Source organism: Macaca nemestrina, chromosome 19, assembly GCF_043159975.1.
Source record: "Macaca nemestrina isolate mMacNem1 chromosome 19, mMacNem.hap1, whole genome shotgun sequence".
Taxonomy (NCBI): domain Eukaryota; kingdom Metazoa; phylum Chordata; class Mammalia; order Primates; family Cercopithecidae; genus Macaca; species Macaca nemestrina.
This window is the reverse complement of record NC_092143.1, coordinates 21,602,977-21,627,877: the sequence shown is the minus strand read 5'-3', so window position 1 is coordinate 21,627,877 and position 24,901 is coordinate 21,602,977. Positions and strand designations below refer to the sequence as shown.

Below are 24,901 nucleotides of genomic sequence, written 5' to 3'. Positions count from 1 at the left end.
ATATTCTTTGGAAGTAAAAGGATTATAGTATACAACATCTCATCCCAGCTCTCCTCTGTATTTTCACACTCCCAGGTTCTCCTTTTTTTTTTTTTTTCTTTTTTTTCTTTTTTTTTTTGAGACAAGGTCTGGCTCTGTCGCCCAGGCTGATGTACAATGGCACAAACATGCTCACTGTAGCCTCTGCCTCCAGGGCTCAAGCCATCCTTCCACCTCAGCCTCCGAGTAGCTGGGACTACAGGTGCGCCCCACCACGTCCATCTAAATTTTGTATTTTTTGTAGACATGGAGTTTTGCCATGTTGTCCAGGCCGGTCTCAAACTTGTGAACTCTTGGCCTCCCAACGTGCTGGGATTATAGGCATGAGCCACCATGCCTGGCCAGTTGTCTTAACTATTTACTATTTCTATCTTACTTAAAAAAAAAAAAAAAAAAATCAACTAACCAACAACAACTAAAGTCTGCCTTTTTTGGATTTCCTTAGTTTTTACCTATTGTCCTTTTTCTGTTCCAGGAGTCCATCTAGGATATCACATTACATTTTGTCTTCAGACTTCACTTGGCCATGACCATTTCTCAGACTTCCTTTGTTTTCGATGACATTGACAGTTGTAAGGAATACTGGTCAGGGATGTGTTGTAGGAGGTCCCACCGTTGGGATTTGTCCGATGTGTCTCCTGTGGCCAGGCTGGGGTAGTGTGTCTTTGGGAAGAAGGTCTCAGGGCAGTGTGCCGTTCTCATGACAGCCCGGGGACATACTGCCCGTGTGACTTACGGCAGTTGTTGCTGACCTTGACCACCTGGCTGAGGTTGTGTTCGTCAGGTTTCTTTCTCCACGGTAAAGTTGCTTTTTTCTCCGCTTTCCTTACTGTCCTCGGAAGAAAGTCATTGAAGGGGCGGGGAGTTGTTCTTCACTGCATAAGGGTGGGGTATCTACATAAATTACTTTGGAACTTCTGCACAGGGGATGGTTTGCATATCCCGTTTAGTTATTCCATCATTTATATCAGTATGCGTTCGTGGGTATTTATTTAATATTTTGGGTTGTTACACAACACCACTTTATTTTGTTGCTCAGATTGTTCCAGTTTTCTATGGGCTTCTATGTCCCTTTGACACGCCCCATCAGTGTAGTTTTTTTGTTTTTTTTTTCTGGAGGCGGGGGGCATTCAGCTCTTTCTTACTTTCTGACACTATGAGATTCATTGGTAGGTGCATTTCCCGCCCAATCCTAGATCAGTCATTTTTCTGTGGAGCTCTGGCTTCGTTCAGTGGAGAGTGGTGTGGGAAATGCAGCTCCGGGCAGCTTGTCTCTTCGTTCAGTGGAGAGTGGTGTGGGAAATGCAGCTCCGGGCAGCTTGTCTTCCTCACTTTTGGTCGTTGTCGGACCCCTGCACCGGTGCTGGGTTCACCTTCTCCCATAACCTCACTTTCTTCTTTTTCCTATCTCATTTTGCCATAGATTGTCCAGCTCTGATTTTTACAGCTGTCAGATTTTTAGAAGACCAAGCTAATACAAAATTATTATTACTTGAATGAGAAATTGGCTGCTTCTTTTTGTGATCTGAATTCCAGTATTAATACTGCATAGGAATCTGGCTGTAAAGATTGAATTTGGGTTGATGGTGTTTTGGGACTGTGATTTGTCTTTTATTACAGCATCCAGGAACTTTACAGATTTATGAACCATAGTGAGATAATTAAAAACTTATTAAAGTTAAATTTTAACAAAGACCCAAATCTCAGAGTTTTGCATTTCTATATAATTCTTGGGGCGCCCTTGGGAAAACTCACTTGTGAGGTTCCTGAGGACCCGGAAAAGATGGCTCACAGGTCTCACCTCCTCCTCCACCTGTCTACAGAGGAGACAGCCTCATGTTTTGCAGGACGCAGAGAAGCAGGGGTCCTTTCAGATATGACCATTAAGGCTGCTGCTGCTTATGAGTTTTTTTTTTTTTTAGATGGAGTCTCGCTCTGTTGTCCAGGCCGGGGTGCAGTGGCCTGATTTCGGCTGAGAAGTTTTATACACGGTGAAGTGTTGTGTCTGTGTGTATTCGTAATTTTGTTGTCATTTGGGGGCTGCAAAGACCAGGAGGGTTCAGGAGAGGATGATCAGGCAGCTGTGCTTCCAGTCAGCATCTCTTCTGTCTGCCTCCCAGGTTCTGACCTGGTAGATTGGTCATTTGTGCCTCAGCCTCTAATTCTGATCTTTGCCAGGGCTCACTCCCAACCAGTGAGTTCTGTTTTTGACAAGGGGAGCCCCTGAGCTCCCCACAAGACTTCTGGCACCAGCCCTTCCCCGTGAGGATGATGCCCATTTAGCTTCTTTCCTTCTTTTGCTGAAAGCTGCAGTCTGACTAGGAAGGTTAATAAATAAGATCACCACAGACTGTTCTCCCGAATGTGATTCTGGCCAAATAGGTCCCCTGCCTGGTTGTAGGTCTCTTATCTGTGATACTGAAATGAAAAGGGTAGGAATATTCTTTGACATTCTCTGACCACTGGTCACTCATTGTTTGAATGTTACGCTGTTTTGTGCTGTGTGTTTAATTATGACAAGGCTCCCTCTAAATATCAGTAGCCCCTTTCCATATCCCTGGGGTTGAGCGTATGCTGTTATCCTCATTTTTTTAAGTGGAAAATTTTTGGACACAAAGAAGCCAGGAACAAAGGGAACACTGGTGCTGGAATGGAATCATGTTGCCAGGGGTATTGTGCTCTCCCACTTACTGTTTGTGTGTTGTGTACCTGGGATGTTAAATGCTCTTTTTCTTCATGAAGGTTTGTCTATGGACATAGAAGAGGAAAAGCCAGTGAGTCAGGGAACTGTATGGATAGGCTTTGTATACTCTTGCTTATTAATAAATGACGAGAGTGTGGATCGGTAAGTTGTTTCATAGAGCTGAAGAAAGAAAGAAACAGGAAATTCATCAGCTCTCTGCATCCATTCATTCATCATTCATTGATTGGTAACTAGCAAAACATAGGAGAAAAAGTAAACATTCAAATAATATGAAAAGTAAAGTACAGTAAGGCATCTTTGTGTTGCCTTTGATATTAGCTAATAATGACATTAGCTTATGAAGTTGGGGGACAAGATGCAATAAAAGTAACTAATGCATAACTTGCAACAACAAAAGTTTTTGTAGCCTTTTGGGCAGTCATTTTGGCATTTGTATTTGTGGATCAGAAAAAATGACCTGCAGATAGATCAAAATTGGTGGCTATTGGCATCACTGATTTTGGAGATTTGTAATGCTCATTAGCATAATAGTGGGTCTTGCCTGAAAGAAATCTGTTTAACTTAGGAAAATCCAGCATTTGCTATGTGCATTTCAGTCTTGTCTTTGTGAAAGACCTAATAACATCCTACAGAACTAGTATCTGTGTTTTATGGTTTATGAAATGCTGCCTGAAGATGTTTTTTTTGGAGGTGGAGTTTTGTTCTTGTTGCCCAGGCTGGAGTGCATTGGTGCGATCTTGGCTCACCACAACCTCTGCCTCCTGGGTTCAAGCAATTCTCCTGTGTCAGCCTCCTGAGTAGCTGGGATTACAGGTGTGCACTACCACGCCTGGCTAATTTTGTATTTTTAGTAGAGACGGGGTTTCTCCATGTTGGTCAGGCTGGTCTCGAACTCCCGACCTCAAGTGATCCGCCCACCTCAGCCTCCCAAAGTGTTGGGATTACAGGCATGAGCCACTGTGCCCGCCCTGCCTGAAGATTTTTATTGTTTTCCTAGAGAAGGTGAAGGTCATTGACAAAACACAGGATTTAGAGGAACATGGGAGGGAATATGAGGGCTTTAGTTTTAAGTTTGACCTAGTGTGAGGAGAGCCAAGCAGAATATCATCCCAACAATGGAAAGACGACTCTTAAGGCAGGTTAGGGCTAAAGGTAGAAACCTGTTTGTTCTGACTGTTCTGACCATGGGAGTTGGTGAGGTTGCCTTTGAACAAAGGTGGATAACAAAAAAGAGTCTGAAGGGACTCATGAAAGGGGAGAAGAGGAAAAGCCGGTGAGTCAGGAAAAGCCAAGTGAGCTTGAGGCAATGCTGTGGGGTCCATGAGAGGAAAGGATGACCAGAAAATGAAATTCTGCAGTAAGGTCACGGGCAACATGAAAGGCGATTGGCACCAAAAACAGGCGCGCGGGAACATGGATTGGGAATGGATCGTTTCTGGAGTGTTTTCTTGCTGTGAGACTACACTGTTCAGCGACGGCACGCACCTTCCTTTGGACCTAGGAGGAAGGGACACTCGGGGAGGTGCCATGGCCACCTGAGGTCACTAGCTAATAGTAGTAAATAGGACAGCAAGGATTTCATCTCCAAAGCTGTCTGCTTTGTATTATGTCACATAGCCTGGGTTTTCCCTTTTTAACTTTTATGTCGAAGTAATTTTAACTTAAAGTTTTGGCTAGGTACAGTGGCTCACGTCTGTAATCCCTGTGCTTTGGGAGGCCAAGGTAGAAGGATCACTGGAGCCCAGGAGTAACCAGCCTAGACAACATAGCGAGACCCTCTCTCTACAAAAAAGAAAAAAAAAGAAAGAAATGTTGCAAAAATAGGACAGAGAATTTCTAAGTACCCATTTACCCAACTTTGCTTAAAGCTCACATCTTGTGTAATTCTAACACACTTGTGAAAACTAAAAATTATCATTCGTACACTACTACTAACTAGATTTCAGCAGTTTTTTTTTTTTTTTTTTACTGGAGGACGGTGTTTGTGCACAGTCCTTTTTCATTAGCCTTACAGCGTACAGTCAGAATTCTGTAGTTGTTTAGGTTAGTTTTTTCTTCCCTGCACCCTTCAGTGTAGTAATGTTATTCATTTGTAATACATTTAGGTTCTTGTTACAGTTGGTCTTAATTTTGGACGCCCTCTCTCATTCCTGGTTTTTATTTTTAAATGTAATATTTACACAGTGAAATTCTCTAGTTTTTTTTTTTTTTTTTTTTTTTGGACAACCTCGCTTTGTCACCCAGGCTGGAGTACAGTGGCGTGATCTCAGCTCACTGCAACCTCTGCCTCCCAGGTTCAAGCGGCTCTCTCGCTTTAGCCTCCCGAGTAGCTGGGATTACAGGTGTGCACCACCACGCCCAGCTAATTTTTGTATTTGTAGTAGAGAGGGGGTTTCATCATGTCGGCCAGGCTGGTCTCCAACTCCTAGTCTTAAGTGATCCACCTGCCTCAGCCTCCCAAAGTGCTGGGATTACGGGCACGAACCACCACGCCCGGCCTGAAATTCTCGAGGGTTTGACAGATGCACAGAAACATGTCTCCATTACCACATTTGTGATATAGAACTATTCTATGATCCCCAAAATTCTTTCCTTCAGCCTGGCTTTTTTATTTTTATTTTTTAATTTAAGAGACAGGGTCTTACTCTGTTGCCTAGGCTAGATTGCAGTGGCGTGATTGTAGCTCACTATAGCCTCGACTTACTGGGCTCAACCAATCATCTTGCCTTGGCCTCCCAAAGTGTTGGAATCACAGTCATGAGCCACCACGCCCAGCCCTGCCTGGATTTCAATGGTGGTTTCAAGAGAGTGGATTGTCAGAGGGCTGGGGAAGATACTGGGAGGAGCAGGATATGTCCCAGTACTGGAGAACTTGAGCCGTGAAGGCTGCGTGGCAAGAGGACAGAGCACCAAGGGTTCCAGGGTAAGGCTGGGGGCCGTCTCTCTATGCCTCTAGGCAGATGGGATAGGAATGACCCAAAATAGAAGGGACAGACCAAGCTCACTGTGGAGGATCGGCTTGGCAAAGCCAGCAGTGAAGGTGCAGGCAAGATTTGAAGGAAGGAAGCCGTGGGAGACCTCTTGACTGGTGACTATGATTTTTTAACTTAACCTCAGAAAGAAAAGGAGATGGAGTTTAGAAGAGGGAGAGAGATTAGTAACATCTGCAGGCCACAGCCTTAGGCCAGGCAGGGTGGCTCAAACCTGTAATCCCAGCACTTGGGAGGCGAGGCTGGAGGATCACTTGAGGCCAGTCTGAGACCAGTCTGGGTGAGAGCGAGACCCCATTTCTGCCGCAAATAAGAATTAACTGAATGTGGCAGTGCGTGTAAGGATCACTCGAGCCCAGGAGTTCAAGGCTGCAGTGAGCTGTGATCATGGCACTGCACTCCAGCCTGGGCAGAAGATCTAGGTCCTGTGTTAAAGAAAAGAAAAGAAGCAGACTCTGTCTCTTGGCAATACGGGAGTTAATAAGGAAAAACAAAATTGCGGTGCTGAATGGCGCTGAGGACCTGCTGTGGAGGGCCACAGGCAAGCCCTGAATTTCCCTGGAGCTTCTCTCCGGAAAAAAGCAAAGGAGCTCTCACTGTAGCTGCGCTTTCGTTTTGACTCAGGAGAGCGTGGAGTTGGGGAGCGAGCTTCCTTAGAGAGCTGTGATGTGAGAAGTAGGCTGAGTGGGGGAGGTTGAGCTTTCAGAGAAGGCTGAGGTTTGTAGGGACAGGGACTTTCCCTTAGTTGCTCCTGATGTGCGAGGGGGGAACGGATGGGGGCGGGGAGCCTAGTTTTATAACCTTGAGGGAAAAGTGTGGAATAACTGCAGCAAAGGGCCGGGGCTGACTTCACTCTTCTCTTTCCCAAGGTCATGCCCTGGTTCGTGGCATTAGTAAGTGACTCCTGTGTTGATATTTCCAGAAGCAGTTTGAATTTCAGATCAGGAATATCGAGTGTTAACTGAAGAAGAAAACATACCACCTTGAGCAAAGTATTTGTATATCCATGATTGGTATCATCAGGTTTAAGGAAACCAGTAAATATCTCTTTTGGATAATAGCAACTATATTTGCTAATTTCTTGTTAACTCACCCAGAATTAACAAAACGTGCATTCTGTTCTTTGTGCATATAAGCTGTACTTGTACACTGTGTGTTACCCGGTGTAGGCTGCTTAGAAAATGAAGCTCTTCTGCTGAGAGTGGGCAGAGTGTGATCAGGGTGCCCAGCAGTGCTGATGGGTCAGAGGGTCCAGGCGAGTTGTTGGTGTCCCATTGTGTCAGCTTTCTTCCCTGTGGCCGGAGAGGAACCTTTAGACCTGCAAGGTGCTCTGGGCTGGCTGTCTCGACTTAATCAGGGTCTGACTAGCGTGAAGGCTAAAGATAAAATGAAACTTTTCTTTGGCATTTTGTCACTGGCATGGGATCTTCAGATGGCAAGTCATTAAGAGATTCCATAGCTTTTTTCATAATTGCTTATTTTGCTTTTCCACACTTTTTCACGTGTGTGTCTGCGTGTATGCTATTTTTTTGAAATCCGAGAATCTGCCATTTTTGGGGCCCAGTCTCTCCCACCCCTGCCTGCACTTCCTAGAGAGAGGCAGTGAACCACGGCAACTGCTCCAGAGGTGTGGCTAATCAGATTTTTAGAAAAACTTGGCCCCCAAACTGACCTCTGTCCCCAGCTGGTTTAGGAAGAGTGAAGAACCATGAGGTCAGCCTGTGTAGCTGAACCGACGTGGTGTTTGGAATGGAAATGCAGTAAGAAAATAGATTTCCCTGATACGCAGTCGAGATTGAAGTGGGATAAAAGCAGCAGAAGGTCAGTTGGAAGAGAGGAGAGAAGGTTTTTTTTCCTTTTCTTTGGTGGAAGAGATACAATGTGCAGAGCCTTGGAAATTCTAAAGATATAAGAGATTGGTGATGGAGGCAGAGCTAAGGTTAGCATAATGGGATAATGGGAAGAGCAAGAATTTGAATGTAGGCGGCCAAGAGAAGTCAAACCCCTGTTTCTTGAAGATGTATAAAAACTGGGGATACTAGCTAGATTTTCTAAGAGGAGGAAATTAAATTTGAAACATTATGTAATATAAACATGTGTTATAAGAACATTTTATATTTGAAGGAAAGATAGGAAAGATGAAAACATGCTAGATCCATTCATTTATTGAGGTTTTTTTTGGGTCAGGCACAGTGGCTCACATCTGTAGTCCTGGCACTTTGGGAGGCTGAGGCAGGAGGATTGTTTCAGCTCAGGAGTTCGAGACCAGTCTGGACAACATAGTGAGACCCCATCCTAAAAGAAAGGGAAAGGAAAAAAAAAAGTGTGTGTGTGTGTGTGTGTGTGTGTGTGTGTGTGTGTGTGTGTATAAAATAATTATTTTAAAAAAATTCAATGGAATACAAAAAAGACACAATGAAGGTCTCAGTGGCCAGATAGTGCTAGAAAATAGGGACTGGGAATCCTAAAGCAGACCTTGTATTATTACGGTTGTTTTATGGGAAGCCTTTATAATACTGTCAAGATGGTCAGTAGACTTTGATTTGTTTTTCTCTAAGTAGGACTGTTATGATTTAGAGGCTATTGATTTTCATTAGGGGAAATGTTAGTTTCTCTATTAAATAGGGAACCAGTGTTTTCACAGGTCAGAGGAGGCAGACCTTGGCTGGATTTAGGCATGTGTCTTCCTGTTTCAGAATTATTTAAAGTTGGGATTCAATGGTTAGGCTGTGCCTGTGCGTTTAATATTGACATTCTCTAATTGGAAATTGGGAAACCAACAATTTTTTTTATTGTGAAGAAGAATTTTGTTACAAAGTGTGAGAAGTATGATTAAGGGGTGAATAGGTTTTTCTTACGTTTTTCTTTTGACTTCATAACTTTTGACTTCTGCCAACAAAGATGAAATAGCTTTTTATAATTCTCAGAGGCTTTGGGTAGGAAAGGAAATGTTTTGTCTCTGTGTCATAGGAGAAAATAAAGTGATCATGTGACAGACCTGAGTTCTTTGAATTTCCTTTTTTGTAAACAGGTCTAATTCCCTCAGATATTGTTGATGTCTTCGGGTGAAAGAACATTATACATTAAGCACAAATGCTTGTTAGTGAATTGTAGGTCATTTATATAGGGTTTACTTTTAAATTAAACGACAATTGGCTGGGCGCGGTGGCTCATGCCTGTAATCCCAGCACTCTGGGAGGCCACAGCGGGCAGATCACGAGTTCAGGAGTTCGAGACCAGCCTGGCCAACATAGTGAAACCCTGTCTCTACTAAAAATACAAAAATTAGCCAGATGTGGTGGCAGGCGCCTGTAATCCCGGCTACTCGGGAGGCTGAAACAGGAGAATTGCTTGAACCCGGGAGGCAGAGGTTGCAGTGAGCAGAGATTGCGCCACTGCACTCCAGCCTGGGTGACAAAGCAAGACTCCGTCTTGGAAAAAAAAAAAAAATAAATAAATAAAAAGACTATTATTGCCTTTGAAGGGAGATGTATTTTATAGGGCATAAGTGAAAGACATTGTTAAAATAACTAAAGCTAATTCTGTTTGAAAAATCAAACTGTTGAGGGAAAGGGAAGCTAAAATGAGATCGTTCTATTTTATCTTTTAAAAGAGGACTAAGATTTATTTTTGTAATGTTTTTAAGCAAAAGAATCTATTTTTAAGACAGTAGTACTTAGGAATTGGGGTGGAAAGTGAAGAAAACTTTCAGGCATAAACATTCCTCTTTGTATTCAATATAACTGAGAAATGAAGTGGGAGTTACACATTTTTTTCCCCTCCAAGTGGAATGGAACTCTTGCTCTTGCCTTCCAGAATGTGGGAAGGGAAAGGGTAATAGGACAATGTGATTGTGGGTATGAAAAACATTCCTATAAACCAAAAAAGAAGTGTGAAGTTACAGGGAGTGGTATCCATTCCATTAGTTATACATCCTCAGACGGGGAGTCCTCCCGCCACAGTGATCTCGGGTTTCAGATGACACGATGCGCTTTCAGGTGGCCACTGCGCTCAAAAACGCCCATTATGCATTTTCAGCTTATAGTCGGCCTTCCTGCAGGTGAACTAGGATGGCTGACTCACTTTTTAAAACTACCATCAGTTCACTCTGACTTCTTACCACGTGCCACTGCCTCACTCTGGGCTTCCCCCCATCCCCCAAGAGAAGAGTATAAACCTTAGGTGCAGTAGAGGGATGGGGACAGGGTGAGGCTGGATCACTGTGGAGAAGGAGTTGCTTCTCAACCCCTTGCGGGGTTTGCAGGCATGGGAGTTCCTCTCTGGGGCCTTCTAGACCTTAACTCTGCTTTAGCTGGGCAGATAGGAAAAGATAGGGGTGGTGTGGAGCAACAAGTTTAGCATTAACTCAGTGATTCAGTATGGCCGCTGTGCACGGGTTTATAAATCAGGAGGTTCCTGTACGTATAACAGCAGAAAAAGGTGAGAAGAGCCATATTAACCTTCCCAGGGTTCCTGAGAATATCAGACAGTCACACTGCCGACCACTCAAGTTTGGTTTCACGTGGCGACCTTTCCTCATTCTTGTGGTTGTATGTTCTGGGCCTCCCACCCACTGAGTATTTGAATTCTCTCTTATCTTCTTTTTGTTCCTGAACCGACTGCCCTCTGGGATGAACAGTGTGTAACTGTATAAAGTCTTTTGCTCACCAAAGTCATAAAGAGAGGGCAAATGACATAAATCCTGTGAAGCTCGAAAGAAAAGGTGGAGGGACTAGGGCAGAGCCCCGCTACCATGGGGACTTCCAGAGCCTGAGCCCAAGCTTTGCATCAGTTAAAAATCTTCTTTTCAGGCCCTTTCAACCCTGGTGGGGTAGGGGGTGGTGTCTTGAGTTTTCTAATAACAGTGACCTCCAACTTTAGATCAACATGGTTGGTAAAGACAGATCACAGGAATACTCTGCTAATGGCAGTTTTATTGTGAGTATTCCATTTACGGCCCCAGGATGATGGATAGAAATAAGAGTGGTGACATTCAGGGATTATTTGTAAGTGGGTGGATTCTTTTATGGATATAGTGCCTGACAGATGGCTTTTTCATTCCCCACATTTTGCAGTTTAAATGTTCAATTTCATTTAAAAAACAAAATCATAATCACGGACTTTCCTACTGGGTCTGACTTCTCATAGATATTTGTACTTCAGTATCCCTTTGGAGATGTTAATGTTTTATATCCCGTGTACTTTTCGCATTGGTGGTAGTTTGGTGCTGGGGATATGTTACTCCCCCCCTGTTTCCGCAGGCCCCCTCTGAGAGAAGAGTGGTCACGGAGGGTTTTCTCTAGGCTGAGGAAGCCATCGAAAGAAAAGCACGCGTGACTTCTTCAGCTTGGTATTAACTGAGACAGGTGTGAATAGAAGCAGATTTATTCTTCAGCTCCCATCGAACCCATTTATTCTTCAGCTCCCATCGAACTCTAAGCGTTGATTTTGCCTTCAACAGTAGTTTTTCCTAACCAAATTCTTCACAGTGTTTGGATGTGTCCCCAGAGTGAGTTAATATGCTGAGGGTCTTAGCTGTTGATAGATTTGTGGTGTATATGAGTTTTCTCAGGCATGTATATTCTCACTAAGTAGAAATTCTCTCTTGACCCTGGAATAGTTACTTTTATTAGGAATGTGTGATGTTTTCTAGATTGTACAAGAAAAAAAAAATCAAGTGCTTCAGTAAGATGTGGAAGGAGACAACGTGTCGGGGATCACTAAAACAGATTTGAAGGAAGGATAATAACACAGTAAATACTAAAGAATAGAGTCTGTCAAGGAACACACATCTAAATTGGCTAGGTGAATTCTTCCACTGAAAGTTGCCTGAAGTCAGCTGCTACCCTCTTCCCTTCCGACTGACTGCTGCTTGCTTCATTCCTCTTTCTCTTCTCTTGCTCTCTCCTGTTCCCTCTTTCCTTTCCTTCTCTCCCTGGCTGTTTGCCTCCACTGCAGAAGGAACAGATCCAAGAGATCCTCTCACATCCTGAGGGCCCCAGAGCTAGTGAGTGTCAGAGCTGGGTCCAGCCCTGTTCTTCTGTTATAAACCCAGTGCCTGTCTTGGTGTTGCATTAATTATTTGACATTTATGCTAGAACCTGTCTTGGTATTGCGTTAATTATTTGACATTTGTGCTAGAAAGATGAGTGACACTTTGCCTGTCCTCAGGCAGCTTACAGGCCAGTCTGTAAGAGGAGACAAGTACACACAGACCAGGAAACAGTAGAGTCCTAGGACGGAAGGCTGGGGGTCCAGGGAGCAGAACATACCCCCTGCAGTGGAGGCTTTATTTCCCCCTGACAGTCACTTGTCCTCTGCAGGTGGGGGGATGGGCCCCTTTTAAAGACCCTCAAGCACTGCGTGTATTCATATATCCTTCATGTTTAGTAACGGCTGTGACCAGCCATTTTTCTTTTTTTTTTTTGAGACAGAGTCTTGCTCTGTAGCCCGGGCTGGAGTACAGTGGCCGGATCTCAGCTCACTGCAAGCTCCGCCTCCCGGGTTTACGCCATTCTCCTGCCTCAGCCTCCGGAGTAGCTGGGACTACAGGCGCCCGCCACCTCGCCCGGCTAGTTTTTTGTATTTTTAGTAGAGACGGGGTTTCACGGTGTTAGCCAGGATGGTCTCGATCTCCTGACCTCGTGATCCACCCGTCTCGGCCTCCCAAAGTGCTGGGATTACAGGCTTGAGCCACCGCACCCGGCCCGACCAGCCATTTTTCTAAAACTCTCCATCCTCCTATCATCTGAGAGTGTTTCTTTTTTAACAAACATAATAGGGAAAATTAGGGTTAAATAAAAATGGACGGAATCAGCTCCTTAGGGTTTTTTTAAAAAAAAAGTCCCAAGTGGAATTTATTAGCAGGTATCCTGTGGTGGGTGTGGATGCTCGTTTCTTTTCTTTCTGTGGATGAATATTGAAATCTGTAATTGGCTTTTTTGATTGTGGCATGTTTCTTTTAATAAGGTATCCCGAATCTGATGGTGACGATGATAGTGATAATTTTGCTAGCGGAATTAAATACTGTCAAGATCAGAATATGTTGGAAGTAGCTTTTTATGAAAATGACACATTTTCTAGTTGCTAAACCAGAACCTGTTTTTCTAGGCTACAGCCGTTTCAGTCAACTTCATTCTTGTTAGCTAGGAGCCATGCTGGTAACGCTGTACAGCAGTATGAAGGGATCACTTTTGAAGCTAAAATTATCTAGGTCTTACATGTATTTTCTTGATGTTTGTCCACTTGGACTCAGAGTTTCGTAGTTACCGTAAATGCAGTTACCTCCTTGCTCTTTCTTGGTAATCAGTTACGTTAGTGCGCGTTGTATAGGGGTTTTATCTCATCGCGAGGAAATATCAATTTCTGATGGAACTATTTTCTGCTCATTTAACAGAACATCTGCTCAAATTCATGACCATGGGGGATATGAAGACCCCAGACTTTGATGACCTCCTGGCAGCATTTGACATCCCAGATATGGTCGATCCTAAAGCAGCTATTGAGTCTGGACATGATGACCACGAAAGCCACATGAAGCAGAACGCTCACGGAGAGGACGACTCCCACGCACCATCATCTTCTGACGTGGGTGTCAGCGTTATCGTCAAGAATGTTCGGAACATCGACTCGTCCGAGGGCGGGGAGAAAGACGGCCACAACCCCACCGGCAATGGCCTACATAATGGGTTTCTCACGGCGTCCTCCCTCGACAGTTACAGTAAAGATGGAGCGAAGTCCTTGAAAGGAGATGTGCCTGCCTCTGAGGTGACTCTGAAAGACTCGACGTTCAGCCAGTTTAGCCCGATCTCCAGTGCTGAAGAGTTTGACGACGATGAGAAGATTGAGGTAGATGACCCTCCTGACAAGGAGGATGTGCGATCAAGCTTCAGGTCGAACGTGTTGACGGGGTCGGCTCCCCAGCAGGACTACGATAAGCTGAAGGCACTGGGAGGGGAAAACTCCAGCAAAATGGGACTTTCCACGTCAGGCAATATGGAGAAAAACAAAGTTGTTAAGAGAGAAGCAGAAGCCAATTCTATAAACCTGAGCGTTTATGAACCTTTTAAAGTCAGAAAAGCAGAGGATAAATTGAAGGAAAACTCTGACAAGGTGCTGGAAAACAGAGTCCCGGATGGGAAGCCGAGCTCCGAGAAGAATGACGCTGGCCTTCCCGGCGTTGCGCCATCAAAGACAAAGTCGTCCTCCAAGCTCTCGTCCTGCATCGCTGCCATTGCGGCTCTTAGCGCTAAAAAGGCGGCTTCAGACTCCTGCAAAGAACCAGTGGCCAATTCGAGGGAATCCTCCCCGTTACCAAAAGAAGTAAACGACAGTCCGAGAGCCGCCGACAAGTCTCCTGAATCCCAAAATCTGATCGACGGGACCAAAAAACCATCCCTAAAACAACCAGATAGTCCCAGAAGCATCTCAAGTGAGAACAGCAGCAAGGGATCCCCATCCTCTCCCGCAGGGTCCACACCAGCAATCCCCAAAGTTCGCATAAAAACCATTAAGACATCTTCTGGGGAAATCAAGAGAACAGTGACCAGGGTACTGCCAGAAGTGGATCTTGACTCTGGGAAGAAACCTTCCGAGCAGACAGCATCCGTGATGGCCTCTGTGACATCCCTTCTGTCATCTCCAGCATCAGCCGCCGTCCTTTCCTCTCCCCCCAGGGCGCCTCTCCAGTCCGCGGTCGTGACCAATGCAGTTTCCCCTGCAGAGCTCACCCCTAAACAGGTCACAATCAAGCCTGTGGCTACTGCTTTCCTCCCAGTGTCTGCTGTAAAGACGGCAGGATCCCAAGTCATTAATTTGAAGCTCGCTAACAACACCACGGTGAAAGCCACGGTCATATCTGCTGCCTCTGTCCAGAGCGCCAGCAGCGCCATCATTAAAGCCGCCAATGCCATCCAGCAGCAAACTGTCGTGGTGCCGGCATCCAGCCTGGCCAACGCCAAACTCGTGCCAAAGACTGTGCACCTTGCCAACCTTAACCTTTTGCCTCAGGGTGCCCAGGCCACCTCTGAACTCCGCCAAGTGCTAACCAAACCTCAGCAACAAATAAAGCAGGCAATAATCAATGCAGCAGCCTCGCAACCCCCCAAAAAGGTGTCTCGAGTCCAGGTGGTGTCGTCCTTGCAGAGTTCTGTGGTGGAAGCTTTCAACAAGGTGCTGAGCAGTGTCAATCCAGTCCCTGTTTACATCCCAAACCTCAGTCCTCCCGCCAATGCAGGGATCACGTTACCGACGCGTGGGTACAAGTGCTTGGAGTGTGGGGACTCCTTTGCACTTGAAAAGAGTCTCACCCAGCACTACGACAGACGGAGCGTGCGCATCGAAGTAACGTGCAACCATTGTACAAAGAACCTCGTTTTTTACAACAAATGCAGCCTCCTTTCCCATGCCCGTGGGCATAAGGAGAAAGGAGTGGTAATGCAATGCTCCCACTTAATTTTAAAGCCAGTCCCAGCAGATCAAATGATAGTTTCTCCATCAAGCAATACTTCCACTTCAACTTCCACTCTTCAGAGCCCTGTGGGAGCTGGCGCACACACTGTCACAAAAATTCAGTCTGGCATAACTGGAACAGTCATATCGGCTCCTTCAAGCACTCCCATCACCCCAGCCATGCCCCTAGATGAAGACCCCTCCAAACTGTGTAGACATAGTCTAAAATGTTTGGAGTGTAATGAAGTCTTCCAGGACGAGACGTCACTGGCTACACATTTCCAGCAGGCTGCAGATACGAGTGGACAAGTAGAGTATCATTTACATTTTCGTGTTTCAGTGATGAGTCTGTAGGCATGAGTGCTTGATAAGATGTCCTTGATTTTAGGGTGGGAATGCAGTGGAATGGATGGGTGTGTGTGTGCATGCGTGCCTGTGCAGCCAGGCACATGATCCAGTAAGGATTGTTCTCATAGAATAGAGAAAATTAGCTGGGGATGTGGTGGTGGCGGCGGTGATGGAGGTGGTAGCAGGAGTGGTAGTGGCGGTGGTGGTTGTGGCAGCAGTGGCATGTGCCTGTTGCCCCCAGCTATACTCGGGAGGCTGAGATGGGAAGATTGCTTGAGTCCAGGAGTTCGAAGCTGCGGTGAGCTGTGATTGAGCCACTGCACTATAGCCTGGCATTGGGGCGAGATCATATCTATTAAAAAAAAGAATAGAAACAATGTTGAAACATTGATCTTATTTTAATAGAATAGTTTTTTTGGGGAAGATAATATATATGTACTAATTGAGTTGTGGAACTTTAGATTTTGGTAATCATTTGGTCATTGGAATGTATATTGAAAGTCTGAAATTTAGCTGATTATAGTGTCATCCTGTTGTATTAGGTGTTTGAGCCAGGCTTCATCATCAGAGTTCCTGAGTTAGTGACAATTTTGATATTTAGAAAAATACTTACTGTTACTTATCTGCTGGCAGCTGTACTGAGCTTACTGTTGTTTATAATGCTGATCTTTCTTTTATAGTTGAATGCATTTATCAGGCATGTCTGCTTACTTAAGATGGTGGTCCAGAAGTGTGTTCAGTAATATCCTTCACTGCAATGAATTTAAGCCACAAATGGCAAACCCACCTCCAATTAAACAGAATACCTTTGTATGTGTTTGCAGCTTTTGTTTTGTAGTGAAGTGCAGGTCGATGTTTGTGAATTACATTTCACAGTGGGCATCAGCCAGCCTTTTATCTCCATCATTTGCTACTTCATGAGGCAACTTTTAGCTAATAGAGAAATGTATTTATCATAAATTTATAATACTGTTATTTGGAAGTAATTAGACATGTTGAATGAAATAAATTGGAGTTAGACCATGTGACATAATGTCCAAACCAGAAAACTTGTGAAATTTGACTGGGCACAGTGGCTTATGCCTGTAATCCCAGCACTTTGGGAGGCCGAGACAGGTGAATTGCCTGAGCTTGGGAGTTCAAGACCAGCCTGGGGAACATGGCAAAACCTCGCCTCTACCAAAAATACCAAACATTAGCTGGGCTTGGTAGCGCGTGCCTGTGGTCCCAGCTACTTGGGAGGCTGAGGTGGAAAGATCACTTGAGCCTGGGAGGTGGAGGTTGCAGTGAGCTGAGATCATACCATGGCACTCCAGCCTCAGGTGACAGAGCAAGACCCTGTCTCCAAAAAACAAACAAACAAACAAACAAAAAACCACTTGTGAAATTCAAAGGGAGCACTAGTTTGAGCTAATATACTCTGCCCCTCAAACATCTCTTTATAAAGATTTAGCAGTAAACTGGGCTTTCCTTTTTTTCCCCCTCCAATAGTTTGTTAATTAGGATGTTTGTGCTGCAGTTCAGAAGTTTGGTACTATCTTGGTGATTAGTTCCTCAAGGGTAATTACTGGTTTAAGTTCTTTGTAGCATTTCGAGTTTGGGGAACGAAAGATCAAGAATACCCCGGTAATTTTTTTCTCTGGTTTTTCAGTTTAGTGGAAATGGAAGCAATAAAGAGTTTTGACAGCATTCTTGCAGGTTTAAATGTTAAATGTTTCATTGACTCCAGCAGTAAAATGCTCATAAAACAGGAAAGCAGCGACTTAGTTTAAGAAGGCTGTGATGGCTCCAGCTGTTAACCTAGCCCGGTGACAATGCCTGGGTTCTGTCTCCATGGATGTCCTCCCATCTTGATACCACTTCATCAAAAGGATAATATTTCTTTTCATCCTAACGAGATGCAGTAAAAAAGGGGGAAACGCCAAACAGCTCTTTCTTCATTTCTGTTTTCCTCTTGTCTCGTGTCTGTCTGCTGCTGGACTGTGTAGAGTGGTCGACTGTGTCCTGGTTTAGGAGGGTTCTCACTGTGAGCTGTGTGCTCTGTATCTGGCCTTTGGAGCTACCCTCAGATGTGTCTGTCTGAGACCTCCTTCTCTGAGAGCAAGGAAGGGCATGGGCAGGTGGGTAGGATTTCCTTCTTCCCTGTGTTTCCCTAGTTTTTGTTCTTGATTAACCTTTTAGGCTCAACAGCCAAACTAGGGTGAAATGGGTGAAGCTCTGCCCCGGGAGGAGAGATTAACATCTTTTCTTTTGTGTGTGGTTGCTTTGGCATCACTTTTGTGTCTCGCTGGGATGAGTAAAATAACGCAGGTCACCTATTTCACGCGGAATCCCAAGGAGTGAATCGGGGCAGAATGTACATTTAACTCTCAGGCCAGATACACACAAGCAAAACACTCACCTCCTGTTCTGTGTCCTTTTTGCAGCCATGCCCTCATCTATGTAGGCCACTCAGCTCACCACAGAAGGGCGTTGGTTTGTAGTGAGCTTCAGCCCACTGCATAGCCACGCACTGCAGGACCAGCAGCGTGAAAAGGCCCCATAGCACGCTGTCCTCCTGTTCCTCGTTTCCCCTTTCTCACTGGATCCAGAATGCCTCTCCACAGCTTCCCATTTCCCAGACGCAGCCAGACTGTGTCACTCAGACCCAGGCGGGGAGTGTGGCTTCTGCCTCAGTGGGAGTAGCTGCTGTGTCTTCAGCATTCATGGTTTAACCCAACCTGGAGTCTCTTCCTCGGTTCTAGGGGCTCAGTAGAATTCCTGTGGCTGTTGCCATCCTAGCCTCCACATGTGACCATGGGGGTTCTCGCCCATTACTGTTGCCCAGGGTGCCATCCAGCAGCCATGGGAGCGGGAGGTGGGGGCTGCAGTAAGACAGGGAGAAAAGAAAAGAGAAAGTAGCCTTTGTTTCATCCTTTTCACTTGCCAGTCACATGACTGTCGGCCGGTTTATAGTTTGTTCAACTCGATTGGGAAAACATCTACCCACAGAACTTGGTTTCTGTCTGAGGGTGGCACTTAAAACGCACATGACCGCTTACAAATCTAGAAATGGACCCAGGGGAGCCTGAGGTACCGGCGGCTGTGCCGAGCCCCTCCTTTCCTCTGTTGTCCAACACGTTCCATATATATTTTTTTGAGATGGAGTCTCACTCTGTCGCCCAGGCTGGAGTGCAGTGGCATAATCTCGGCTCACGGCAACCTCTGCCTCCCGGGTTCAAGTGATTCTCCTGCCTCAGCCTCCAGAGCAGCCAGGATTACAGGCACACACCATCACATCCAGCTAATTTTTGTATTTTTAGTAGAGACGGAGTTTCACCATGTTGGCCAGGCTGGTCTTGAACTCCTGACCTCAAGTGATCCACCCGCCTCAGCCTCCCAAAGTGCTGGAATTATAGATGTGATCCACCCTGTCCAGCCAGTATTCCATGTATTTAACACTTTAACTTTCCATTTCCCCATAGACCTCCACATTCTTGGTAGCTCATGGGTGAATTGGAAGAGTATACCAGCCCACATTGTAACAGCTTTTCGGTGCTCACACCCTGGCCTGTGCTTTCTGGGGTAGGAACCCAGTGCAATTTAAGCCTGTGCCTGCGACTCTGAGTCAGGGTGCCCTGGGTCTGCACATTAGTGTCTAGTCAGTCTAGTCTCGTCACCTGAAGTGGATTCCTGAACCGACCCTGCTGCCACTGTTCATGGTTCAGAAAGTGTAAGGGGTGTGGCCTCTGGGGTCCTTGCTAGATTGGCAGGTCCATCACTCTTCACTCAGTGCCTTTCAGCTCCTTGGTTTACCAGGTCTGGAGAAAGGTACTACTTTGGCAGAGGGACCTCCTTCCCTTTTTCTTTTGAGATAATTATAGATCTATGTAAGAAATAATAGAGAGACAACTTGTATACCCTTCATCCAGTTCCCCACAATGGTAACATCTCACAAAACTATAGAACAGTATCACAACTGGGAAATGGGCATTGACTCAGTCAAGATAACAGAGCTTTTCCAGCACTACAAGGATCTCATATTGCTCATTTATAGCCACCCACACCCTCTCCTCGCTCCTTAACCCTGGCAATCACTAAGCTGTTTTTCATTTCTATAATTTCGTCATTTCAGGAATGTTATATAGATGGAATAATATCGTATATAACTCCTTAGGATTGGCTTTTTTTCCACTCAGCATATTTCCCTGGTTGTTGCGTATATCAATAGTATATTCCTTTTTATTGCTGAGTAGATTCCGTTGTATGGTTTACCATAGTTCATTTAACCATTCACTTGTTGAAAGACATCTGCATTGGATCCAGTTGGGGGCTATGATGGATAAAGCTGTTATTAACATTGTGTACTGGGTTTTGTGTGGACATAAGTTTTTATTTCTCTGGGATAAATGCCTATTTATCAGCAGAATATAATTGCTGGCTTGTGTGGTATTTGCATGTTTAGACTCTTAAACTGTTTTGCAGAGTGGCTGTACCATTTTATATTCCCAGGAGCAGCACACAAGGGATCCAGTTTCTCTGCATCCTCCAGCATTTGATGGTGGTACCATTTTTTATTTTAGCCATTTTGATAGGTGCGTGGTATTATTTTATTGTGGTTTCAGTTTGTGTTACCCTAGTGGCTAACGATGTTGAACACCTTTTCATGGGTTTAATTTGCCATCTGTTTTTCCTTTTTGGTGAAATGTCTCTTCATATCTTTTGCCCATTTCTAATTAGGTTGTTTGCTTTTACAACAAACCATTGAGTTTCACAAGTTCTTGATAGAGCCTAGATACTAGTCTTTTGTTGGCTATGTGGTTGCAAGTGTTTTCGCCTAGTCTGTAACTTGTCTTTTCATCCTCTTAACAGGTCTTTAGCAGAGCAAAAGTTTGTAATTTTCATGAAGTCAAGTATATCAGTTTTCCATTTTATGACCCCTGCTTTTGGTGTCAAGTGTAAGGCATAGCTCTAGATTCTAAACATTTTCTCCCATGTTTTTTTCCTTAACGCTTTATAATTCTGTGATTTACATTTAAGTCAGTGACTCATTTTGAGTTGATGTTGGTATCAGGTGTGAGATTTAGGTGGAGGGTCATTTTTTTTCCCCCCATACCTGGATATTTGTTGAAGATGCTGTCATCCTCCAATGAATTGCTTTTGCCCCTTTGTCAAGTATCAGTCAGGCATTTGTGTGGGGTTGTTTCTGAGTTCTTTATTCTGTTCCATTGATCTGTGTGTCTGTCCGTCTACCAGTATCTACAGTCTGAGTACTGTAGGTAGTCTTCGAATCTGGTAGATGGATGCCTCCAATTGGTTTTTCTTTCCCAAAATTGTTTTCACTAATCTAGTTCTTTTACCTTTTATATGTTGTCTATTTCTGTAAAACAACATGCTGGGATTTTGATAGGAATTGCATTAAACCTACATATCAGTTTGGGGGAGAATTGACATCTTTACTATATTGAGCCTTTCAATCCATGAACATGAGCACAGATTCTTCATTTATTTATACTAATAAGAACAGATACTACACTTGTTCTTAGCCAAAAGGCCGAGAAGTGATTTTTCATTTATTTATATCTTTGATTATTTGTTTTGTAGTTTTCTTTTCTTTTTTTCTTTTTTTTGGAGACGGAGTCTCGCTCTGTCACCCAGGCTGGAGTGCAGTGGCCGGATCTCAGCTCACTGCAAGCTCCGCCTCCCGGGTTTCCGCCATTCTCCTGCCTCAGCCTCCCCAGTAGCTGGGATTACAGTCGCCCGCCACCTCGCCGGGCTAGTTTTTTGTATTTTTTAGTAGAGACGGGGTTTCACCGGGTTAGCCAGGATGGTCTCGATCTGCTGACCTTGTGATCCGCCCGTCTCGGCCTCCCAAAGTGCTGGGATTACAGGCTTGAGCCACCGCGCCCGGCCTGTAGTTTTCTTTTCTTTTTTTTTTTTTTTGAGATGGCGTTTTACTCTTGTTGCTCAGGCTGGAGTGCAGTGGTGCAAACTCGGCTCATGGCAACCTCCGTCTCCCAGGTTCAAGTGATTCTCCTGCCTTAGCCTCCCGTGTAGCTGGGATTACAGGCATGTGCCACCATGCCCGGCTAATTTTGTACTTTTAGTAGAGATGGGGTTGAGACGGGGTTTCTCCATGTTGGTCAGGCTGATCTCGAACTCCTGACCTCAGGTGATTCGCCCGCCTCAGCCTCCCAAAGTGCAGGGATTACAGGTGTGAGCCGCTGCGCCAGCCTTGTAGTTTTCATCATGTAAGTCCTGTGCATGTTTTGTTAGATTTATTTTTTCAAACAATCATAAGTGGTATATTTTTTGGTGAGGACATATTGATCGCTAATATGTATAGAGACAAATAATTTTTACATATTGTGTATCCTTTGACTCTGTTGAACTCAGTTATTGGTTTCAGGGTTTTTTTGGGTAGATTATATTGATATTTCAGATATCAAAATAGCCTTGCATTTCTGAAATGAATCCCACTTGGTCAAGCTGCATATTTCTTTTTTTTCTTTTTTTTTTTTTGAGATGGAGTCTTGCTCTGTTGCCCAGGCTGGAGTGCAGTGGCCGGATCTCAGCTCACTGCAAGCTCCGCCTCCCGGGTTCACGCCATTCTCCTGGCTCAGCCTCCCGAGTAGCTGGGACTACAGGCGCCCGCCACCTCGCCCGGCTAGTTTTTTCGTATTTTTTAGTAGAGACGGGATTATCACCGTGTTAGCCAGGATGGTCTTGATCTCCTGACCTTGTGATCCGCCCGTCTCGGCCTCCCAAAGTGCTGGGATTACAGGCTTGAGCCACCGCGCCCGGCCATTCTTTTTATATATTTCGAATTATAATTGCTGCTATTTTGTTAAGAAGTTCTGCATCTATATCCATGTAGATTTCCTTTTTTGTTCTGTTCTTATCTGGTTTGAGATAGGTTGATACTCATTTTTTAAAGAATTGAGAAGTATTCCCTCCTCTTCAATTTTTCTGGAAGAGAGTGTGTATAATTGGTGTTAGTTTTTTCTTTGTTTGGTAGAATTCTTTGTTTGGTAGCATTCTCCAGTGAAACCATCTGGACCTGGAGATTGCTTTTTTAGGGTTTAAAAAAAAAAAAAAAAACCTGCTGGGCTGGTGGTGGGGGAATTGGCAGAGGTGAAAACTCCCCTTCACTACTGGCCTTCTCTGACACCCACCATCTGGGTAGGGGCGTTGGGACAGGCAGCTTGTTACAGTCTCAAGAGGGTTGAATGAAGTCTTGACTCCCCTCGACTTGGCACAGATTGGGGTGAAGCCACAGCGTTTTCTGTAGGATTTGGCCGGAGTAGAGCAGTCTTCATTTAAAAGTTTTCTGTTTTCCTAGGCACCCCTTTCCTGGTCGTCGGCTACAGAGCACAGGCTTTCTTGGGGATATTTTTTTTGTCTCTTCCCATTGGCATTTTGGGTTACCGGCTTCTTCAGCTCCAAATCTGGTACATATGAGGCAAAGAGAAACCTAGGGAACTGACTACCCTGTCATTCGTGGGGTCTTGAGGTCCCTAGCTAATCTTTCACTCCACATTTCAGAATCCTTTTATGTTTACTTTATATATAACGTTCAGGGTTTTGAGTTGTACTTAATGGGAAGAATAGGGAAAGTGACTTTTATTCCATTTTCCTGAAAGTGGACGTTTTACTCCATTTTTTAAAAAAGATCCTAATGTAGCTGTCCTGTCTTCAGTGAGAGATTCTGTCATTGCATTATTGTGCTCTGCCAGAGACTTTCAGACCCCAATCTCAGTTGTTTTTGCAGTTAGGCTTCCTGGGAGGGTGACTTTCCATTTGACTTCCTGGGATTTCTGTTGTCTCTGAATTGAAGACATTTTCTCCGCCCAGTGTAAATTTCCTTTCTTAGCCCCGTCTTTAAAAGCAGTTAGGAGTGAGAATTGCTTCTTTTTCCTTTCACATCTGGTGAGCTGAGCCTCTTTTAAGACCTCAGCCTCTCTCTTAAGAACACACTTTTCTTGATTTAGCTCAGTCACTATCCCTTTTTTAATCTTTCCTTTTATATTTTATTTTTTCCTTGGTATCATTTTGTATTTTGACCTCTGTTTATGTTTTGAACAGAGCCTGTCTCAGTTTCCCCAGGGTGCTTCTCTGCACCCAGCAAAGGGTCTGTCTGCCTGTGAGCACCAGCTGGGGCTGTTCCTCCTATGCCTCTCACCATCTCCCCTTACGCATGCCTTTAGCCTTCTGAGACTGCCAGTATGCCGTGGGTTAAAGGAAGGTTTGGGTGGCATTTGGTGCATTCTCTTTGCCAGTTGCTGCTCCTCCTCCGAGTGTTCCGTAGACAATCTATGCAGAACTAACAGTCGCCAGAGAGACTCAAAAGCACCGCTTTCTTATTAACTGGCCTGTGCTCAGTGACCCCCAAGAGCGGGTCTCTGGTAAGAGCTGTGTTGGAATATATGGTTTTAACTTGAGGCTCTCTTTGCCATACGTTCCCAAAGCTGTCTTGGGATTTGATCACACTGTGCTACACAATCTGGACCAGGAACCGAAAGCCTGCTAGGCTGAGGTTAGACTGCCTGCATGCATCTGCTTACCCCTTGGAGGAGGCGGTGGCAGAGGGAGAGAGCCAGAGGGCTGAGGACCTTTGCGGGGATCACTGCCTTCCAGGGAGCATGGAATCAAGCAGTACAATAAAAACAGAGTTCTGAGCAGTTGACTCTTTAGCCATTAAATCTGCCCCAGTTAGGGGTTTGTATTCTGATCTGTCTGCTTAATAATCCCGGCTTTGGGGTATGTCGAGAAAAGGGAGTGGGCGAGAGACCAGAGGAGCTTTCCTCTTCTCCATAAAGTATTTAAGAGCTGAGGACTGTCGTTTGAATAATTGATAAATACCAATTTAATGTGTTGGGATGTCATTGCTTCAACTCCTCTTAAAACCATGTCTACATTTAACCAACTATAGACTGGAAATGCTTTCTGTAACCCCTTAATTTTAAAAACCTGTTTTCTTCTTGTGGAATTTATATCAGCTGTAGAATCACAGAATGCTATAGGTCTTTTGACCAGCCCTTTTATTTTACAATTGAAAAAAGCAAATGCCCAATTGGTGGCAGAGCCAGGACTCAAGGCAAAGTTTCTGTATTGCTGGTTCATTCTTTCTGCTTGTCTAAGATGTCGAAGCATAGGCTCTTACAGCCAGAGGGACCTTAGGAATCACATAAGGATGGATTCTTGGGGTTACTTCCAAGTCACCTTCCGGAGTGTGGATAAAGGTGACATCTAAAGTGGTCCTCGTTTTCGGGAATTGCTGGTTCACTTTAGTTTCGGGAACTTTCTGGGCATCATTAATATAACATACTAACTGTATTCCCGGGAGCAGCCTCTGCTGGTTCTCATTTCTAGATCCGCTCTGCTCAGACAG

The 24,901-nt window shown here is 44.7% G+C and overlaps 1 protein-coding gene and 1 pseudogene across 15 annotated transcripts in view; one reads left to right on the top strand and one right to left on the bottom strand.

Annotated features, from left to right (window-relative positions):
* LOC105477054 (zinc finger protein 532) overlaps positions 1-24,901 on the top strand; it is a 128,689-nt gene that overhangs the window by 45,519 nt on the left and 58,269 nt on the right. For all 15 annotated transcript variants that reach the window (XM_024791363.2, XM_011733387.3, XM_011733380.3 and 12 more), the window contains one exon: positions 13,130-15,492. In XM_024791363.2, coding sequence (XP_024647131.2) covers positions 13,147-15,492 — 2,346 coding nt within the window. In that variant the 5' untranslated portion in view covers positions 13,130-13,146. Of the gene's footprint in view, positions 1-13,129; positions 15,493-24,901 lie in introns of those variants that run through there.
* LOC112425794 (U2 spliceosomal RNA) lies at positions 20,907-21,076 on the bottom strand (annotated as a pseudogene).